General features: G+C 43.2%; 1 protein-coding gene across 1 annotated transcript in view; it reads right to left on the bottom strand.

The window, feature by feature from the left end:
• dhx36 (DEAH (Asp-Glu-Ala-His) box polypeptide 36) overlaps positions 1 to 20,835 on the bottom strand; it is a 77,643-nt gene that overhangs the window by 6,786 nt on the left and 50,022 nt on the right. Inside the window, exons 15-24 of the mRNA XM_067994922.1 lie at positions 18,417 to 18,560; positions 13,916 to 14,033; positions 10,992 to 11,090; positions 8,840 to 9,013; positions 7,543 to 7,629; positions 5,113 to 5,196; positions 3,722 to 3,821; positions 3,516 to 3,606; positions 1,915 to 2,035; positions 65 to 217 (exon numbers count right to left, since the gene is read on the bottom strand). Coding sequence (XP_067851023.1) covers positions 65 to 217; positions 1,915 to 2,035; positions 3,516 to 3,606; positions 3,722 to 3,821; positions 5,113 to 5,196; positions 7,543 to 7,629; positions 8,840 to 9,013; positions 10,992 to 11,090; positions 13,916 to 14,033; positions 18,417 to 18,560 — 1,171 coding nt within the window. The remainder of the gene's footprint in view (positions 1 to 64; positions 218 to 1,914; positions 2,036 to 3,515; positions 3,607 to 3,721; positions 3,822 to 5,112; positions 5,197 to 7,542; positions 7,630 to 8,839; positions 9,014 to 10,991; positions 11,091 to 13,915; positions 14,034 to 18,416; positions 18,561 to 20,835) is intronic.

Raw genomic sequence — 20,835 nt, 5'->3', positions numbered from 1 at the left:
AAAGAGAAAGATCGGTTTGAATTTTAACCCAGTCACAATACAATTCTAAGTTTGTTACTTTTACCTTTACTAAATGGGCTATTCTGGATGGTGACTGGAATACAATCCATTCATCCACAGAGATAGTTTCCTGGTCCCGCTCCTTCTGTATCGATATATCTCCTCCAAAGAACAGCAAGGAGTAAGGGGAGACCTCAGTGCAATCGTAAAGGTAGATCTGTAAAACAGTCAAGACATCAGGGTTCTCGGTAAGTACAAACCAGCAACACTTTAGAAAGTACATCAATGTCTGGCTGCTCTTTAATGCTCCAGAGGTGCTGTGAGCGGGAACCAAATTCAGATGAATTCTGGTCCTAAATGCACTGGATAGAGAGAAATCCAGGCTAACCTGCCCGCTTGGTCCCAGACAGTGAATTCATTCAAAAGCGATTAGCATCAGGAATAATGTATAGGGGGTGAAACTCGTCTTGGGCAGAGTGTCCCAGGGCAACGCTGCCCGTTCTGAACTTCAGGCCCTAGCGCCCTTATTAAAAACCCTCTTTCTAATTAATGTAAGGAATCTTACAACACCAGGTTATAGTCCAACAGTTTTATTTGAAAATCACAAGCTTTCGGAGCTTACCTCCTTCTTCAGACTCACCTGACGAAGGAGGTAAGCTCCGAAAGCTTGTGATTTTCAAATAAAACTGTTGGACTATAACCTGTTGTAAGATTCCTTACATTTGTCCACCCCAGTCCATCACCGGCATCTCCACATCTTTCTAATTAAGGGGATGAAGTCGGTTTTGTGCGGTTGGGCAAAACAGGCTTTGGCGAATCGGCTCCCGTTTTACACCCCACCTGATTTTCTTTTCTATTGAAGTCAACAGGTGACAATTCGCTATCACCCATTTTGTGTAAACGCCCAAGGCCGATTTTATACCCATAAACATTTTAGCTCTCAAAACTGACCACCGTTACACTTCCAGCATTTTTCTCACATTTTGGGAAACTCCAGCTTTCTGTAAAACCTTAGGAGCAACGTGTGCATCAAACAAAAGTTAGAAACAAATGTTTTCTGATTTATGTTCATTTGAAATGTTCATGGTTCCATTTAGAAATCTGTAGTGGGGCGGGACAGTGACGAGTGTCCCAAAGGGACAAATAGAACCAGGGCACGCATCGTTCTCTCATCCTTCAAAAAGTAAACGTGGCCAGGCCGCACCAGTCAAACCGGGACACCTGGAGCCTGTCCTCCGCATACCTGGAATCGCAGCAACCACCCCCTCCCCACCAGGACGGAAAGAAGAACTTGCATTTATACAGCGCCTTTCATAACCTCAGGATGTTCCTTTACAGCCTAGTATCAGCCTGGATTACGTGCTCAAGTCTTGAACCCATGACCTACCGACTCAGAGGGGAGAGGGCTGCCCACCGAGCCACGGCTGACAGACTGGAAGGCCAAGAAGCTCCCGGCTCTCGACCATTACTGCTGGGCTCAGGTCCCCAGAATATCGGGATCTTCTCCGCAACGAGGAGAGCCGAGGACCACGAGAGTCGGAGACGTACGATCCAGCAAGCAACGCTCCGAAGGAGCCTGATACAATGACGCTTTCCAAAAAAAAACACTAGAGGACGAACTTGTTGCAGTCCTGATGCCCTCCAAATGCAGCTTACATTAAACTGGAATTGGGATTCCTGTAAGAGGGCTTTGGGATAGTGGAAATTTCACTATAAAACGAATGGATGGAAAAATGACGGGCTCGGGCTCTGGGAAGGGCCACTCCTCGGTGGGAGCGACAGATTGTGGAATCGCCCTGATAGTCACGGTACAGTTGTTCTATTTTGAAATGATTTAGGGGAGGGGAGAAAGAGGGAAAAAGTGAAAGAAAGAGAGCGAGAGAGAGAGAGAGAGGGCTTTACAGGAAGACTTACACTGCTCGTCCGCATCTTCAGGTGGTAGATCAGCCAGTTGTGATGAAAATCACCCTCTTCAGCATTCACAGATTTTGGGTGAATGTTGACTCTTCCGTCTGACTTGGTGAAGACTTTAGCCCTGAAAGTGCACAGCAGAGGACCGTGAGACTCCAGTCGTTGAGATGCTAGAAATCTAGTTAGGATTCTTATAGGAGTACTGGCATGTGGACCTCTGACAATGTAACCCCAGTAGGAATCTCGAGAGCAGCCTTCTTGAGAGGAGTTGAGGTTGGGGGCGGGGCGGGGGTGGGGTGGGGTGGGGGGTGGAATTTGGCAAAAAAAGAAGCACTCTCCTTCAAAAGGAAGGTGGGATTGTTAGGATCACAGCCTGCTTCAACTTCTATCTTGTTCAGTGATCATCCCACAAGAGATGCAATTCAAGTGGAACAAGGCCAACTCCCCCTCATTTGCTTTTTGCACTGTGCTCCATCTAGTGGAGCATCTGAGAACTGATGGAACTCACCCGACAGAGGGAACTGATCAACAGGCACCTCAAGCATCCAAAGCCCTGGTTGGAAACCAATGCTCAAAAGACTAGTAGCTCGAATTGTGTTTTCTGCATTTTTGTTTCCTTCCGCATTTTATTTCAAGAAAACAAAAACATTGTAAACAAAGAGATTACAGGAGCACATCTGACAATTAAATGCCCACATATGAACAACTTTTTAAAATTTAAAATGGTCAAAAGCAAAAGAGAAAAAAAAAATCATACATTGGTTTTCACATGAATATAGTACAGCGCGAGGAGGGGATATTAACAGCCTAACTGCACAAATTTATACAGCAATTACAGCGACAATCCCACCCCTCTGGGGGAGGGAGGAGGCTTTCAATAATACAGTAGACTTGTCGGGGCAAACAAATGGGGTTCAGCAAGGGTCAACAGGCTGTTAAGTGTCGGCTCAATTGGTGGCACTCTCACCTCTGGGTCAGAGGTCATAAACTCGGGCCCATGTCAGGACTTCAGCCCATAACCAGGACTGACAACTCAGTCCAGTACTGAGGGGAGTGTTACACAGTTGGAGATGCTACGTTAACAAGAGGTGTTAAACAAAGGTCCTGACCGTGAGTTCAGGTGAATTTTAAAACTGCAATGGGAAGACAGTAAGGTCAGCAATCTGGAAGGATGAAATCAAATGGGCCAAAGGGCCTCCTTCATCGACACATCCCGTGACTGATGTCTCAAGTCTTTTGCTGACTAGTGATGTTTCAGCAGGGTTTGGGGTGAAAGTAAACCCAGTAACATTTTTAATATCACACAGAATTACATTGAAATTACAGCACCATTCAGCCCAACTAGTCTATGCTGGTGTTTATGCTCCACACGAGCCTCCTCCCACCCTACTTCATCTCACCCTATCAGCATATCCTTCAATTCCTTTCTTTCTCATGTACTTATCTAACCTCCCCCTAAATGCAGCTACGCTGTTCGCCTCAACTTCTCCATGTGGTAGCAAGTTCCACATTCTCCCCACTCTTTGGGTGAAGAAGTTTCTCCTGAATTCCTTACTGGATTTTATATTTATGATCCACTGTACATGAAAAAATAACTTTCTCACATTTTCCTTTTCTTGCTGAAACTTGGTCGAATCTTTGCCACCTTCGGGTACAAGCCCGCACAGACCACGGCTTTAATTAGCTTCTCATTGTCTGTGGAACAGAACAGATATTCTTTTAAAGGCTGACAGAACGGTGGGAAGCAAACAAAAAAAAAATCATTTTCAACCCAGCTGAGATTTTAATGGATTTTCCTTCTGTTAATTACCTGAATTGATATTTGCCTTGGGATCTTTGGGATTCTTACTGCTCACGAATCCAGCCACCAGTAGGTGCTCAGCAAACTGTCCTTTCATGTTATGAAGCATCTGTAGTAATGCAAAAAGCAACGGGTTACTTCAGAACGCTATTCCTGCAGGTAAGAAAGATTGTGGCCTTCTTTAACTGCCATAATGGAGAGGGCCCCACCTACATAATAGAAAGTGGAGAATAGAGAGCCCTCAACCTTCGTCTTATGTGTATGGTATAGCAATACCCTAGGCATGGAAGAGAAATAACAAGACATCAGCAGGCTGTGCAACAAGAATGAAGTCTCATGGGAAAAGGAGGAGGCCACTCAGACCCTCAGGCCTGCTCCACCATTCAATTAGATCATGGCTGATCTGGACCTCAACTCCATTTCCCCGCCTTTGCTCCACATCCCTTGACTTCCTTGCCTAACAAAAATCTATCGATCTCAGTCTTGAAAGTCTCATGCAAGGCTTTGTTGTACAGAAATTGTGATGGGTGTTCAAGGCTCTGTGCTCTGAAATTCGCTTCCTAAACCTCTCCACCCATCCACCTCCCTCTGCTTCTTTTAAAACCTTTTTCAAACCCATGCTTGGTCACCCCATCCTAGGCCGATGTCTGATTTCCTAGCACCTTTCAGACCACACGTTTTAGTTACCTACGGATTATTTATCTCACTGCTGTTTGTGGGGCTTTGCCAAGCAAAAATTGACTGCTGTTTGCCCAAATAAGAACAGCAACTACACTTCAAAAGTGAAAGCAATTCACCGGACGCGAGGCGCCCTGAAGATGTCCTGAGGATGTGATGAGGAGCAACGTAAATTAATTATGTAACGTGTCGATCCTAGTCCTGAACACGATGGGGAAGTAGTTTAGAGCTTGGAGCACATGCCTTGCAAAGTAACAGATATGCAGACTTAGTTTCAGGCTGTTTCTGGAACAGGACAGTATGGGGGCAATTTTAACCTAACTTTCAAAGCCGGCTCTTTGAAAGAGCTATCCAATTAGTCTCATTCCCCTGCTCTTTCCCCATAGCTCTGCAAATTTTTCCTTTTCAAGAAAATTTCCAATTCTCTTTTGAACGCTACCAATGAATCTGTTTCCACCACCCATTCATGCAGTGCATTCCAGATCATCATAACTCGCTGTGTGAAAAAAATTCTCATCTCCCTCCTGCTTCTTTTTCCAATTATCTTAAATCTGTGTCTTCTGGTAACCTACCCTCCTGCCAGTGGAAACAGTTTCTCCCTATTTACTCTATCTAAACCCTCCATGATTTTGAACACCTCTATTAAATTTCCCCTTAACCTTCTCTGCTCTAAGGAGAACAATCCCAGAATGTTACAGAGGACTGACTGTAAAATCCATTACCTGCAGGTTGTTTGTAGAAAGGAAGTACTCCCAGCAGTAGTCTCTCTCTGACCTGAAACCTCTTCTTTTTGCTTCTTCCCATCCCTGAAAATAGAAGCACTCATCAAACAGACAGCACACACTAAACTGTTGTAACACCGGGTGTTGGGTACGGAGAATTGATCCGAGATAATAATCTTTGGTAGAATCCTTTAAAGGATGAATACTTCAAAGGTTAAGAACTGTGAGAATGTTGCTCACCAAGTTAAAAAAAAAGGAGTGCCTAATATGTCCGATGTATGGTCAGAGGGAGAGACCACCACCTAGGCAAGACAAGGATGAGAGAAGGGAGGGGCAAAAGACTGAGAGGAATAAGGAAGGAAAAGATGGCCGGTCAATACAAGGAGCTGAACAAGAGCGCCAATGAGACTGGCAATAATAACAACACATGAAAGACAATAAAGATGCAGGATGCTTAGATATGAAGGTGACACTCATAATATGAAATTGATCATGTGCAACACTTAGTGGCACCATTTAATACAGTGGCTCAGAACCATTTTGAAACTTGTACTGCGATACCAATCTAAAATAATATGTGGCACATATTATTGTTTTCAGAACAATTTACATTAAAACCTACAAAAACCAAAATGGAAATTAACAAAACATAAGCACTGACATCTCCACTACCTTAAGCTGACTTTTGCATTATTAAATGCTTAAAACTGTAGGAAAAGTGATATTCAACTGTTGTACATAAGTGATAACGCTGCTAACTCATATCACTGACTTTTATTTCCCAATCCTCTCTCCTCCTCAAGGGGGTATTTCATAACTGGAAAATGGGTTCAGAATGCAGCCACCCTCCAGCAGCTTGGCTAAATGCCTATTCTTCATGCCCGAGTGAATGTTGGCAGGCTATTCAACCATGCGTGGCAAATGTAACACTGCTATTCAAGAAAGGAGGGAGAGAAAACAGGGAACTACAGGCCAGTTAACCTGACATCAGTAGTCGGGAAAATGCTGGAATCTATTATTAAGCTTGTGGTAACGGGGCACTTAGAAAATCATAATATGATTAGGCAGAGTCAACATGAAAGGGAAATCGTGTTTGACAAACCTATTAGAGTTTTTTGCAGATGTAAGTAGCAAGGTAGATAAAGGGGAACCAGTGGGTGTAGCATATTCGGATTTTCAAAAGGCATTTGATAAGATGCCACACGAAAGGTTGTTACACAAGATATATTAGCATGGATAGAGAGAGGATTGGTTAATGGACAGAAAACAGAGTGTAGGAATGCCGCAAGGATCAGTGCTTGGGCCTCAGCTATTTACAATCTATATTAATGACTTCGATGAAGGGACCAAGTGTAATGTATCCATGTTTGCTGACAATACAAAGCTAGGTGGAAAAGTAAGCTGTGAGGAGGACACAAAAAGTCTGCAAAAAGATATAGACAGGTTAGGTGATGAGCAAGAAGAAGGCAGATGGAGTACAATGTGGGGAAATGTGAGGTTATTCATTTTGGTAGGAAGAATAGAGAAACAGGATATTTTTTAAATGGTGAGAAACTATTAAATAATTTGAGTGTGCTTGTACGCAAAACACAGAAAGTTAACATGCAGGTACAGCAAGCAATTAGGAAGGCAAATGGTATTGGAAACAGATAACTTTTTTTTTCACTACTCACCTGACGAAGGAGATAATCTCCGAAAGCTTGTGATTTTAAAATAAAATTGTTGGACTATAACCTGGTGTTGTAAGATTCCTTACATTTGTCCACCCCAGTCCATCACCGGCATCGCCACATCATGAGTTAGAAAGTTGTGGCTTCAAGTCCTACTCCAGAGACTTGAGCACAAAATCTAGGCTGACAGTCCAGTGCAGTACTGAGAGAGTACTGTTAAACCGAAACCCCGTCTACCCTCTTAGGTGGACGTACTATTCCGAATAGGAGCAGGGGAGTTCTCCCCAGCATCCTGGCCAATATTTATCCCTCAACCAGTATAAAAAAGATTATCTGGTCATTATCACATTTGTGTGACCTTGCTGTGTACAAATTTGCTGTCGTGTTTCCTACATTACAACAGTGACTACACTTGAAAAGTACTTAATTGGCTGTAAAGTGATTTGGGACATTCTAAGGTCATGAAAGGCGCTATAAAATGCACGTCTTTCTTTCTTACCCTTTATGGAAAAACAAAAAACAAAAAGAACTCCTGTGGATAATAATGTGAATGAGTTTGAGACGATATTAAAATATTTTTTAAAGAGAAAATATCAGTAGCTCCATGGGCTTCTGACAAACGGCCTAAACTTCAAACGTTAACCAATCTTTCTTTATTTCATGAGCGGATCGACCAACTATCTGTTCTCAGCACTTTTTGTTTGTATTTCAGATTTCCAGCATTTGCATTTTCTCCTTTGTATACGTAAGTAGTACCTACCTTAAACGCATTGACAACAGTCAGATGGTCACTCCGGGATTGTTTGGACAATTCACGTCGTTTTGCGTCTGCCAGTTTCTCTTTACCCTGTCAGCAGCACAAAAACAGAAGAGTTAATAATGTGGCATTTATTTGTCGCAGAAGAAACTTCAAACCTTTTACAAACCTCTCGCCCAGTACAACTCTGTTGGGGAAAGAACCTTCCCCTCAATAAAAACGAAGACCAAGACTCCCTCGAAAATAGTTCATGTTTTAACATTTCTCTCCATTGCCCAATTACATTAACAGTAACTGCACTGCAGAAGTAATTACACAGAATCTACAGCACAGAAAAAGGCCATTCGGCCCAACAGCCTAGCTCTAATTTCTATGCCGGCGTTTATGCTCCACACAAGCCTCCTCCCTCCCTACTTTATCTAACACTATCAACATATCCTTCTATTCCTTTCTCCCTCACGTTTATCTAGCTTGCCCTTAAATGCATCCATGCTAGTTGCCTCAACTACTCCATGTGGTAGTGAGTTCCACATTCTAACCGCTCTCTGTCAAAGGGCCTCACACAATGAATAATACCCAATGTGATAAGGTGCTGCAGAAGTATTTCTTTCTATTCAGCGTCCCCATTACGTGGCTGCAGTATTGCAGTGCCCGGTTAGTAAAGTTCAGCAAGCCCCTAAGGAGATCAGGCTACAATTGGGTAAATAAGGTGGAAATATACGGGCATAAACACCACTCAGATAAAATGGTGTAAATGTTCGAATAATACGTCAGCCCCAAGATTGCTACAAATAGCACCGGAGAGGTTCAAGGCACATCTAATAGGAACAGGAGGAGGCCATTCAGCCCTTCGAGCATGCTCCCCCAATCAATTAGATCATGGCTGATCTGTATCTTAACTCCATCTACCCGCCTTGTTCCGTAACCCTTAATACCCTTGCCCAACAAAAATCTAACAGTCTCAGTTTTGAAATTTTCAATTGACCCCCAGCCTCAACAGGTTTTTGGGGGAGAGAGTTCCAGATTTCCACTCCCCTTTGTGTGAAGAAGTGCTTCCTGACATCACCCCTGAACGGCCTAGCTCTAACTTCAAGGTTATGCCCCCTTTTTTTGGACTCCCCTTACCAGAGGAAACAGTTTCCCTTCTATCTACCCCATTAACTCCTTTAATCATCTTAAACATCTCATTTAGATCACCCCTTAATCTTCTATACTCAAGAATACCAGTCTGTGCAACCTGGCCTCAAAATTTAACCCTTTTAGCCCCAGAATCATTCTGGTAATAATCTTGGCACTTTACCAACGGGATCACAAATGGGTCCTTGAAACTGAGACTGGCTGCGATGGTGAGGACAGGATCTAAACAGCACAATAACGCTCCAAACAGAATCATTTTCCCGATGTGGGGCTCCACTGGCAGACGGGCTAAATGGACCCCGAGTGGTGTAAGCTCTTCATTCCTGTCCAAGGCGTTCTGTGAGAAAGGACAATTTAAAAAAAAAACTTGAAAGCTCTACGAGCCTCACACAACCCTGTTACGGAAGGAAAAATATTCAAGGTAACCGCCACCCCCCCGCCCTCTACACATTGGCACAGATTTTTCAGAGCTTTTCCTGCTTGTTTTCGGGGCAGTTTTGAGGCGGGCAAGTGGAAAGGAAATATGGAAAGGAACTATCCCCGCACCGTGGCTGCAGTGTGTACTATCCACAAGATGCACTGCAGCAACTCGCCAAGGCTTCTTCGACAGCACCTCCCAAACCCACGACCTCTAGAAGGACAAGGGCAGCAAGAGCATGGGAACACCATCACCTCCAAGTCACACACCATCCTGACTTGGGCACATATTGCCATTCCTTCATCAAAATCCTGGAACTCCCTACCTAACAGCACTGTGGGAGCACCTTCACCACACGGACTGCAACGGTTCAAGAAGACAATGATTCACCACCACCTTCTCAAGGGCACCTGGGGATTGGCAATAAATGCCGGCCTTGCCAGTGACGCCAATATCCCAAAAATGAATAACAAAAAATTCCGCTGGCACCCAGATCTCTGTCTTCAATTCAAGTACTTCCTGCCAGAAGTAACAAGGATGCTGAATGCATGCGCTTATATTGTAATTAAACGATAATGATGGAAATACATTTTCCGGCACATTTTGTGTCATATTTTAAAATTCAGTCTTGGGATAGGTGTTCGTCAGGGCTCAATGGGTAGCACTCTTGCCTCTGAGTCAGAAGGTTGTAGGTTCAAGCTCCATTCCAGAGGCTTAAGCACAAAATCTAGGCAGACACTTCCAGTGCAATACTGGGGGAGTGCTTCACTGTCGGAGGTGCCGTCTTTCGGATAAGACGTTAAACCAAGGCCCTGACTGCCCTCAGGTGGATGTAAAAGGTCCCATGGTACTATTATGAAGAGCAGGGAGACCTGGCCAATATTTATCCCTCAACCAACATCACTAAAAAACAGATTATCTGCTTATTAACTAATTGCTGTTTGTGGGACCTTGCTGTGTGCAAATTTGCTGCTGCGTTCCCCTACATTACAACAGTGACTACACTTCAAAAGTACTTAATTGGCTGTAAAAGCACTTTGGGGCATCCTGAGGTCGCTATATAAATGCAAGTCTTTCTTTCTTTCTATGGGCATCGCTGGCAAGGCCGGCATTTATTGCCCATCCCTAGTCGCCCTCGAGAAGGTGGTGGTGAGCCTTCTTATTGAACTGCTGCAGTCCGTGTGGTGAAGGTGTACCCATGATGCCGTTATGTAGGGAGTACCAGGATTTTGAACCAGTGACGATGAAGGAATGGCGACATATGTCCAATTCGGGATAGTGAGAGACTTGGAGGAGAACTTGGAGGTGATGGTGTTCCCATGTGCCTGCTGCCTCTCTGTCCTTCTAGGCGGTGAAGATTGCGAAATTGAGAGGTGCTGTTAAAGAAGCTTTGGTGAGTTGCTGCAGTGCTTCCTGTGGATAGTACACACTATAGCCACGGTGCACAATGCTGGCCGATTGGATTGTTAAGGTAGCTGAAGGTGGGGTATAAAATTTTAAAAGGGTAACAAAGACAATCAATTGCAGGGCAATCTATTTCACTACGCACAGCCCCTCTATAGTTAAATAAATTTAAATCAGCGTTTGGCCTTGCTGGCCTCTCAACACTGCGACAAGTGCTGCAGCGATTTCCTGCCTTTCCCCAAGGGCTCCGAAGAGAAGTGGGATGAGACTCCTTCCTCCGGGGAGTCCCACTCTACTTCATCCCAGTTTCAGTTCAGATCCCAAATCTGGATTCAGGCTGCATGCACGCGCTTACTGAGGCGTCAAAGGAAAAAAAATCACTTTGCACCAGCACGACAGCAGCTTTACAGTCCCGTAGTCAGTCAGCAGAAGGAGCTGAACTTGCCTCTGTCAGCAGACGTGTCGTGGTCCCTTTAGCTCAGCAAATACTTACCAGTTCTTTAAGGTGAGTCACAGCCAGGTTGACTGCTTCCTTTGATGGAGGTTGCATTGCCTTCTCCAGGAAATGGGCAATTCGACCAAGATTTAAAATCTACGGTAAATTTTTTTTAAAAAGCAGCCGATTAATGATATGTATCGTCACACGTAGATGAAGGCAAAGATTCTTCAGTCAACCATTTATTTTTAACCTTCCGACAGTATCAGAAAATTCTTGTAATTTACAACTTAGACCCTCAATGTATTCTATTTTTATATCGTTAGAACACCATAAAACTACGGAACAGTTATTTAACCAGTCCAAATAGAAATGCCAGTTATTTTACATTAAAAGACACACTCATGATAAGGTTTAATGAAAACATTTAAAAACAGGTCAGTCAACAACTCGGTGTCAAATTCAATTAAATTTCCAGCTGGGGAAACACGAAACTGAACGACCGAGCGGACTATAAATAAAGTATTCCGGCAGCGTTCTCTGATATTCATCGTACAAGTCAGGTGACATGCTTTTCACGGACAGCAGCGTTATACCATGTGTATGTGCAAATCTGCTGTTTAGGTGGAACTGTGTCTCTTCAAGTCTAATTGCTATTAACTAAACACAGGCTCAAAGGTCAAAGTTTAAATGTTGTCTGATCAGGGAACTTCGCAGATTGAAAATTGCTAGCCAGCTTCGAGCTGCAGCACCACAGTACCGAGCATTAAAATAAAGTGTGACGTCTGTATGTGCTTGACGTAACATTTTTATTATAGCGGTGAGTCAGAGCATACTCTCTCGCCTACATGTCTGTTCTCTTTGTGTAAATGCTTTTCTCTGTTTAGTATCTTGTTCCCATTGTTTGCTTTTACGTCTGTATACTGCTTCTCTTGTTATCTCCGCTGTCTCTCTCCTCTTCCACTTCTCTCTTTCTATCCCATTTTGCTTCTCTCCTCTTCTGGTCCTCTCTGTCTCTGCCTTGTTCCGATTCTCCTTCTGCTTCCATCTCTTCTACTAATGCTTTCGGGTGGGGGGGGCTGGGCGGCAGCATTCAGGTGGCAGATAGCAAGCCGCGGGGCGGTATCTGGCCAGGGCCCAAGGCGGGCATTATGGTGGCAGGACCGGGAGTAGGAATCCAGCCAAGGCCACAGGTGGGCTTTCGGGTCGTAGTGTAAGGGAGGGGGTCCTGTCGAGGCCACAACAGGAGTGCCGGCTGGACTCTGGGAGCGAGCAGGGGAAATTTGACCTAGGGAACAAGACTAAGGTCAGGAGGTGCCACAGTGAAGCGTAGCACCACAGCACCGCCTAGCTTAGAGCAGCTAGGAGGATTGATAGGCAAGTATTTATAAGAACATAAGAAATAGGAGCAGGAGTAGGCCATATGGCCCCTCGACCCTGCTCCGCCATTCAATAAGATCATGGCTGACCTTCGATCTCAACTCCACATTCCCGCCCTATCCCCATATCCTTTGATTCCATTAGTGTCCAAAAATCTATCGCTCTCAGTCTTGAATATACTCAACGACTAAGCATCCACAGCTCTCTGGGGTAGAGAACTCCAAAGATTCACAACCCTCTGAGTGAAGAATTTTTTTCTCATCTCGGTCCTAAATGGCCGATCCCTTATCTTGAGACTATGACCCCTAGTTCTAGACTCTCCAGCCATAAATTAAATGGGATACACAGGTGAGATGGCTAGGCATGCTGCGACGCTTCCTGAAAGTAGGGGACACGCACGCTGTATCAACTAGTGGAACTCCCTTGGCACCATTCATGGTAAGTCACAGAACAGGTATAACTCTGCTCTTCTGAGTCTGGACCATTGTGAGTCTCCGGCCTCATACCGCTCCACCCGCAATGGCAGCGCGATCATTCACCATGGCTCTGCACTCAGAATTCCCTCCCTGAATCACTCCACCTTGCTGCATCTCTCCCCATCTTCAAAACCCAGCTCTCGAACCGCACCTCTCGTCATCTCATTTAACCTGCCCCCAGTCGTCCTGCTCAGTTTCGACCTTCCCTTTAGTAAAGCACCATGGGACAGCTCACCACATTAAAGTAAAGGCGCTATACAAGTGTAGGTTGTTAGCTCAGTTGCTATGTGGGTGGAAAAGGCAAGGCAGTATTTATTGGCCAATCCCAAATTACCCTTAGGGCATAAAGGATCAATCACATATTGTGGGACTGGAGTTACATGTAGGCCAGACCAGGAAGGGGTGGCAGGTTCCCTTCCTCCCTCCCTTGTTGTTGGCAATACACAACAATCCAAAAGCTTTCATGGTTATTTTTCTGATTTTGGCCCAAATATTTCCAGCTCTTTTGCCACTGTGGGTTTTGAATTCACGATTACTGGGTTGCTAGTCCAGCACCATAATCACTAGGCTATGAACATATGAAATTGACGGGCTGGTCCATTAAGCCTGCCCCACACCATGATGGCAGGAGCATCATGACTAGATGCTTCCTTACCCCTCCCCCGAAATCCTGCAGCCATTGGAATCTCCTGGGGTAGGCAAAAAAAAGAGAAAACACCCCAGGGCCAATAAGGGGAAAAAATACTCTGGAAAATTCCTCGACAATCTCCTCAGGCGATCAAAATCAGTCCAGATCATATGTAACCTCTCGGTCAGAATACTGTGGGTTCAAGCCTCATGGTACTGGTCAATGAGATGGTAAACTGAGGTCTGTCTGCCTCGTCAGGTAGACGTACAAGTTGTAATTTGAGGACAGGATCATGGATAATGAGATCAAATGGGCTTAAGGTCCTTCTACATCCCAAAATGTGACCACAATGGTCTTTTCTGGCACTGAACGTTCCCAATGAGAGATGTAAGGAGATAATCCTATGTCACAGTATTTACATATAAACTGGCCCATTTTGCTGAAACTTAAAGGGCAATTTTGACGATTTAAGTTGTTGAAAGGCAATTATTTTTCACCTTTATCTGTAAGCAAAGCTCTTCAAGTGGAGTCCTCATGATTTCTGGCAGCTGATAGTCATCGAGAAGGCTCTCTCGCAATCCATTGTACAAGTGGTAACAGGAACCTGGCTGGACCCTAGAAGTGTTCACAACAATCAAGAGCTTTAGCTGGTTTTAACAAGATAAACAGACATACACCACTCGCTGCAGTTTCCATCTGTACAAGATGGTTCACAAATTAGAGCTGCAATGCGATGGTTATTGGCCCATCTAGACAGTAAAACAAAATCCACTCTGTGTACTGTGCTGCAACTTCAGGCAATAGACTGTACTCAAGGCAATCGAGTACAGTGTGCTGGGATTCACTGCGCAGTGCAAAAAAAGGTCAGGACAAAGCAGCCGCCTGCTTGATTGGCACCCCATCTACCACCTTAAACATTCAATCCCTTCACCACCACGTACCGTGGCTGCAGTGTGTACCATCTACAAGATACACTGTAGCAACTCACCAACGCTTCTTCGACAGCACCTCCCAAACCCACGACCTCTACCACCTAGATGGACAAGGGCAACAGGCGCATGGGAACACCACCACCTTCACGTTCCCCTCCAAGTCACACACCACCCTGACAGATTCACATTCTCAGTTGCTTACACAATTCGCGGTCTTCACCGACAAGCATTCTTACGATGATAGTGTGCAAATACTCCAGCACCTTATGATGTCGAAGAGTTCAACTCCCTGCTCTGGGAGCCTGACTTTTATTGGATTTAAGAACGGAGGTTGCAGGGACAGAAAACAAGGACAACTGCCTGGATATGGGGTGTCCAAATTACGATCAATGGGTCAAATGCAAGCCTGGACAATCCTACAAAGCTTAGACAGTACAGTTCTATTTGCGCTGATATTGTGGGCCTCAAAGTTTAGAAAAGCTATTATTGGTGCCATTGCCTCATTGCTAAATAGGAGAACAGGTTCCCTAGGGAGATGGTGGAAACAGTTATTATTGATTAATTTAAATGCAAATTAGATAGATTTCTTTCAGAAAATAACATTTTGGGATACAGTGTATGAGTAATTTGAGACATGACATGTGGTAAGTGTAACAGGCTTGGGAGGAAAAAGATGACTTTGGGCCTATGGTTGCCAAAGCTCTCCACCACTGGGGTTTTCCTCATCTCATATCTGGGTCTATTGTAGAATAATTGATAAAGATCGATCGCTATGATTAATCAACAACTCCATTATCGTTGTGTCATGTGACTACCGGGATGGTAGAAGGCGAACTAGATGGACCTTTGTCTTTTTGCGTCTAGCAGTTCCTATGTTAGCCCTGTTTCAATTGGAATTTTGGGCAATCAGCTTCAATGTGCTGGTTCCTGTGTTTACAAAGCTAAGTCCAGCTCCCAACAGTAGCTCGCAGTTTTTCCTGGGCCTACGAGTCTGCTGCAGGGACAAGGAAGCTAGATTCAGAAGCATAAATGCCTGGAGCCTACTCATGGATGCTTGTTTCCTGGAATTCAAGCTAAACGAGCGCCGATATAAAAGTGGCTTATGAGACGGTTAATGCTGTGATGGGATCTGTAAGTTTTTCTAGACGTATGGACTAAGATGGGGCAAAAAGTCTCCTCGTTCCTTTTTGTCTAGTGATCTGGTGAAGTATCATACTTCCCATATTTGCCCGCTGAATATGTCAACTTGAGGTAAAGCGGGTATGGGAAACTATAGCTTCACCCTGTCTTAGGGTGGGCTGGCATTTTCAAAGCTTCCCACCACCCCCCCTAGCTTTAGATTCTGAGTGTAGGGGTCCAAGAGACTGAAAGAAAGTCTTAAAGGGCCTAGGACTTTCCTAAAATGTGGATTTCAGGATAACTTAGGCACCAGAATTATGATTGTGCTAAACACTCATTCTTTTGGCTCCTGACCTATGCAATATCTCCTAAAGAGAGAGAGAGGGAGAGAAGTGCATCTAGAAGAGTGGGAAAGCAAGTAAAATTATTTGCATGATACCAGGTGTTAAGACCTGAACTGACACTGCTTTGCTCCAATGTCAGGTCAGCCCCAACTCTGGATTCATGCTGCCCTTACACTGCAACTGCTGTGTCTGCGTGAAACAAAACTGCTTTGCATCGATGCCACAGTTGCAGTGTGAATGAGTTGTCGTTCGACAAGCCAGACCATTTAGACTGCCTGTGCGGTTTACTCTGTAGGCAGCTCATTTTAAACTGTTTCTGGGAATAAAAGCTTTTATTCACTCGACTGTTAAGTCTGTTTGCGGAATCTAACAGGTTAGCAAGTGTGCTGCAAGAGGAGAATGAAGAAAAATAAAATTGAAGATAGTCGAACAACAGTAATTCATCATTTTAAAAAGGACTTAGAATTAAAAAGGGAAATACCTGTAATTCAGCAATGTGAATCTCACAAGTAACTTTCAATCAACTCATAACTGATATATTAAATGCTAATGCACTGAAACATAATATTGATCACAGCTAGCTACCTCTTATTGGCCATTATCTTGTAATCAATTAAAATAGTAAGATCGAGTTTTCTTGTATGGACATTGTCCCTGTTAAGGAAATCTTATTACATTATTGTCTTGACCCTTCCAATCAACTTATATTGGCTGTGTAAAATTATATAACCTACCACCAATGGGACTGCTCTAGTATACTGCTGTACTATTTGAAAGTAGACAACCTTTTTGATCATTCCTGCCCTCCATCTTGTACTTTCCTTCCTACCCCCTTTTCCCCTGGCTCTGTACTTGCTTATGAACTGTTAAATCTCTAACTTCTTCCAGTTATGATGAAAGGTCATCGGCCTGAAGCATTAACTCAGTTTCTCTCTCCACAGATGCTGCCTGACCTGCTGAGTGTTTCCAACATTTTCTGTCTTCAACCTTTTTGTCTTTTCCTCCAATTGCGAGCATGCTTAAAATAATTTACATCTAAACTCGTACAATGTCTTATCTTACTCTTAACCAGTTTTATCATAAATATAACATAATCCAGAAATAAAATGTGTAGTGAGATAGTTTTGGGCAGGATTGTTTTTAGTGCAGCTCCGAATTTCTCTTGGGTTCGCACCACTGGTGTGTGTGCAATTGTGCAGCGGACAACTATGGATGTGTATTATTCCCTCAATAATACACACATTATGCAAGTGTTCTAACTTTAACCAAAAGTATGAGCCCCAATCCTGTAGTTATGGAGTTCGCAAATAAGATACAGGATTCTAGAAGATTTCCCATGTCCAATTTTGGATTCAAATAGTCCTACTGGAGAAAAAATTGGCGCAATAGCACGTGCCAATGACATCAACAATTGCAGTTTGTCATATCGAAAAGTCATACATTCCTGATCCAATTACTCAAAGGGAAAATATTTCGTAAAGTCTTGGTTAAAAATTCACAACCTTGTTCAACAAAAAAAACCAAAGAAATTATTTCGAATTTGTCCAAAACGTGCTTCAGACAGAATCGGAGTACGACATACGAATAGGAAAGGTATTAGAGCCATAGCAAGGTTACAATGAATCTTCGCTAGAATGATACCAGGAACAAAATTTCTAGTTATGGCTTGAAAATTTGGAGCTATTTTCACTGGAGCAAAGAATGTTGAAGGGGGGAGGGGATCTAAAAGGGGTTTGAGAGGGTAAATAGTGAAATAGTAAATAGTCTCCACTGGTAGCAGAATCGGTAAGAAGGTGGCACAGACTCAGAATCATCATTAGATGAAGATAGAAGCTGGAAGATACCTCCCCCCACCCCCACAAGAAGGTTAGAGAAGACAGAATTGCTTTACTGCAAGTATCTACGGAGATAAGGACTATGACTTCATCTAAATGGGAACTGGATAAATACTCGAAAAGGAAGAGTATAAAAGGATATGGAGAAAGGGGAGGGAAATAGGATGAAAGCAATCAGCTCCAGTCAAAGAGTCAGCACCAACACTGGCATGATGGGCTGAATGGTTTGCTTCTATGCTGCAAACAGTATGATTCCATAAGACTTTTGGGTCACTAACTGCCCTCTTCCTATGAATGATGTGGAGATGCCGGTGATGGACTGGGGTTGACAATTGTAAACAATTTTACAACACCAAGTTATAGTCCAGCAATTTTATTTTAAATTCACAAGCTTTCGGAGGCTACCTCCTTCGTCAGGTGAACGATTTTTTCACATCGTTCACCTGACGAAGGAGGTAGCCTCCGAAAGCTTGTGAATTTAAATTAAAATTGCTGGACTATAACTTGGTGTTGTAAAATTGTTTACAATTCTCTTCCTATGAAAGCTGAACAGATAAGCAGCATGACCTTGAATGACTAGGACAATTTTATCTAAATAAAAAAAAACTACCTGTGACATTCAGATAGGTTATTTTCAGTCCAGTCCCTGACCAGTGACCTTTAATTCTGTGAATACCCACAGACTGCAGTGTACACTGTAGAGAGCCTGTTGCTATGGCATTTCATCTAACACAAGTTGACTCTTCTGACAGATACAAATTACTTTACCTGCCGGCTCGACCTTTCCGTTGTTTGGCATTAGCTTTGCTGACCCACTCTGCTGTCATTGTGCTGATATTGTTTTGGGTGTCGAAGTGAGTCTCTTTTATCTTACCTCCATCTATCACATGAACCACATCATCTATGGTGATGCTGAAAGATAAAAGTTTCCACTATTTTAACACTAACCTTTTTAGTGTGAAAAAAAGCCAATAAAATTGAGTTATATAACCATGTATTTCAAATCATCACAATAATTTGAAATATTTGCTCTCTCTCATTATTTTTTTTATATATATATCAATCCTTAAATAAAAGCAGAAAATGCTGGGAATACACAGGTCTGTTAAAGACTTGCTTTTATGCAGCACCTTTTCACATCTCTTAGAAAACTATCGGTGCTTCACATGTGAAGATTCACTTTCAAGTGCAGTGAAGGCAAATACAGCAGCCAGAAACAGCAAGGAGATGAATGATCAAATTAATTTGTTCTTGATAGTAACTGAAGAATGAATGCTGGCCAAGACACCAAGAGAACATCCTGCTCGTCTTCCAATAGTGCTATGGGATCTCTAATGACCACCCAAACCACAGAAACAAGAATATGGGGGCACTGGCTTTATGTCTCATCTGAAGGGCAATACTTCAAACAATGCAGTGCTCATTCAGTACTGCAATGGAAAGTGTCAGCCTAGATTACATGCTCAAGTCCTGGAGTGGAACTTGAATCTGCAACCTTCATTCTTTTCAAGGCTAAGTTCTGACAAATATTTTCAACTCAAAACATTAACCAGTCTTCTCCTTTTTTAGATACTGCAGTGTATTTCTTGCATTTTCTATTTTCATTACAGATTTCCGGCCCTTGCAGTTTTTTTTTCCACTTTTATTACAATACTGTGATATTGATTTAAAAAAAATTGTAATACTTAACAAAAAAAACTCTGATGTCACTAGATGTGAAGACATCCCATCCACTTTGGTTGCCAGTTTATACTTTTCCAAGGGTAAGTGGGTGGAAAGTGAAAAATGTAGAATTCTAGGTGCACGACTTAAGGGGACTGTGCAAAATTGTGTGCGTCTTACAGCAGTGTTCTTTCAATCTGCAGTATGGTTGAGAGAGCCCTCCTAGTCACATTTGCAACACTGTCCCTTCACAACCCACCAGGCAAACACGAGCAAGTTCTCACCAATTTCAAGTTGTTAACGCTAATGTAAAAGCGATGACACTTTCTCACGTCCACATTCCTGCCTATGAACAATATGAAGTCCAATGTACTAACCTCACACTTTCACGCAATCTGGGGGAACACGCTGAGATATGGAGGTTATAAAAGTCTATGTAAAGAACTAACCCATTTTGACATTTAATCATTTGCCCTCCACCCTATCACGGACCTTTCCCTTTTGTTCTTATTCTGCCCCTCCCTTTCCCTGGCTCTATTTGCATAAAAGCTGTTCAACTCTAATATCTTCCAGTGCCTGAAACGTTAACTCTGTTTCTCTCTCCACAGATGCTGCCTTACCTGCTGAGTGTTTCCAGCATTTTCTGTTTTTATTCCATTCAGTATATCATATGGCATTAGAATTTGTAAACCTATTTTCCAAATGAACCCCAAAGAGAATACTAACCAATAGACATCTAGATAATTAATAAAACTCAAAAGATCCCATACATCTTCCAACTTACTGCAGAAGCCTGGCAATTAAAATTGAAATAATCACAAGAGATCATTTTTTCCTCCATTTTAAATTGAATGCAACAGCAAATGCAGAGTTCCCTTTCTCCAAATATTGTGGCCTCAGTGGCATATAATGCAGCATTAAATTGGCAAACAGCAATTTCACTCATTAGGCCACAGTACGGGTGGTGTGAGAAAATGCCACACTGGTAGAGGAGGGCGAGTTCTTCTGAGGTTGGGGCCCAGGGACATGGTTGAAGCAGAGCAGGGGGAGTTCTGTTCTGCACATAACCGTACCCATCACTGAGTGATGATGGCGCTCAGTGCCGAAAATGGGAAGTGTGCCATTCCCCAGTGCTATAGCAACATAGGATCAGGACTAGACCATTCAGCTCCTCGAGCGTGACCCGCCATTCAATTAAATCATGGCTGATCTGTAACTCAACTCCATCTAACCGCCTTGGCACTCATGCCTAACAAAAATCTATCAATTTTAGTTTTGACGTTTTCAACTGACTCAAGGCATCATCAGCTTTTTGGGGAAGAGTGTTCCAAATTTCCACTACCTTTTGTGTGAATAATTGCTTCCTGACATCACCCCTGAATGGCCTGAAATGAAATGTTAACTCTGTTTCTCTCTCCACAGATGCTGCCTGACAGCACAGGTGACCTCACTTGATCAGCATAAAAATACCCTTCATAACTATTTACTAACTCTTGGTTGCAGTGATATTTGAAAGACCAGATTT

This window comes from Heptranchias perlo, chromosome 13 (genome assembly GCF_035084215.1).
Source record: "Heptranchias perlo isolate sHepPer1 chromosome 13, sHepPer1.hap1, whole genome shotgun sequence".
In the NCBI taxonomy this organism is placed as follows: Eukaryota; Metazoa; Chordata; class Chondrichthyes; order Hexanchiformes; family Hexanchidae; genus Heptranchias; species Heptranchias perlo.
This window is presented reverse-complemented; position numbering and strand designations above follow the sequence as displayed.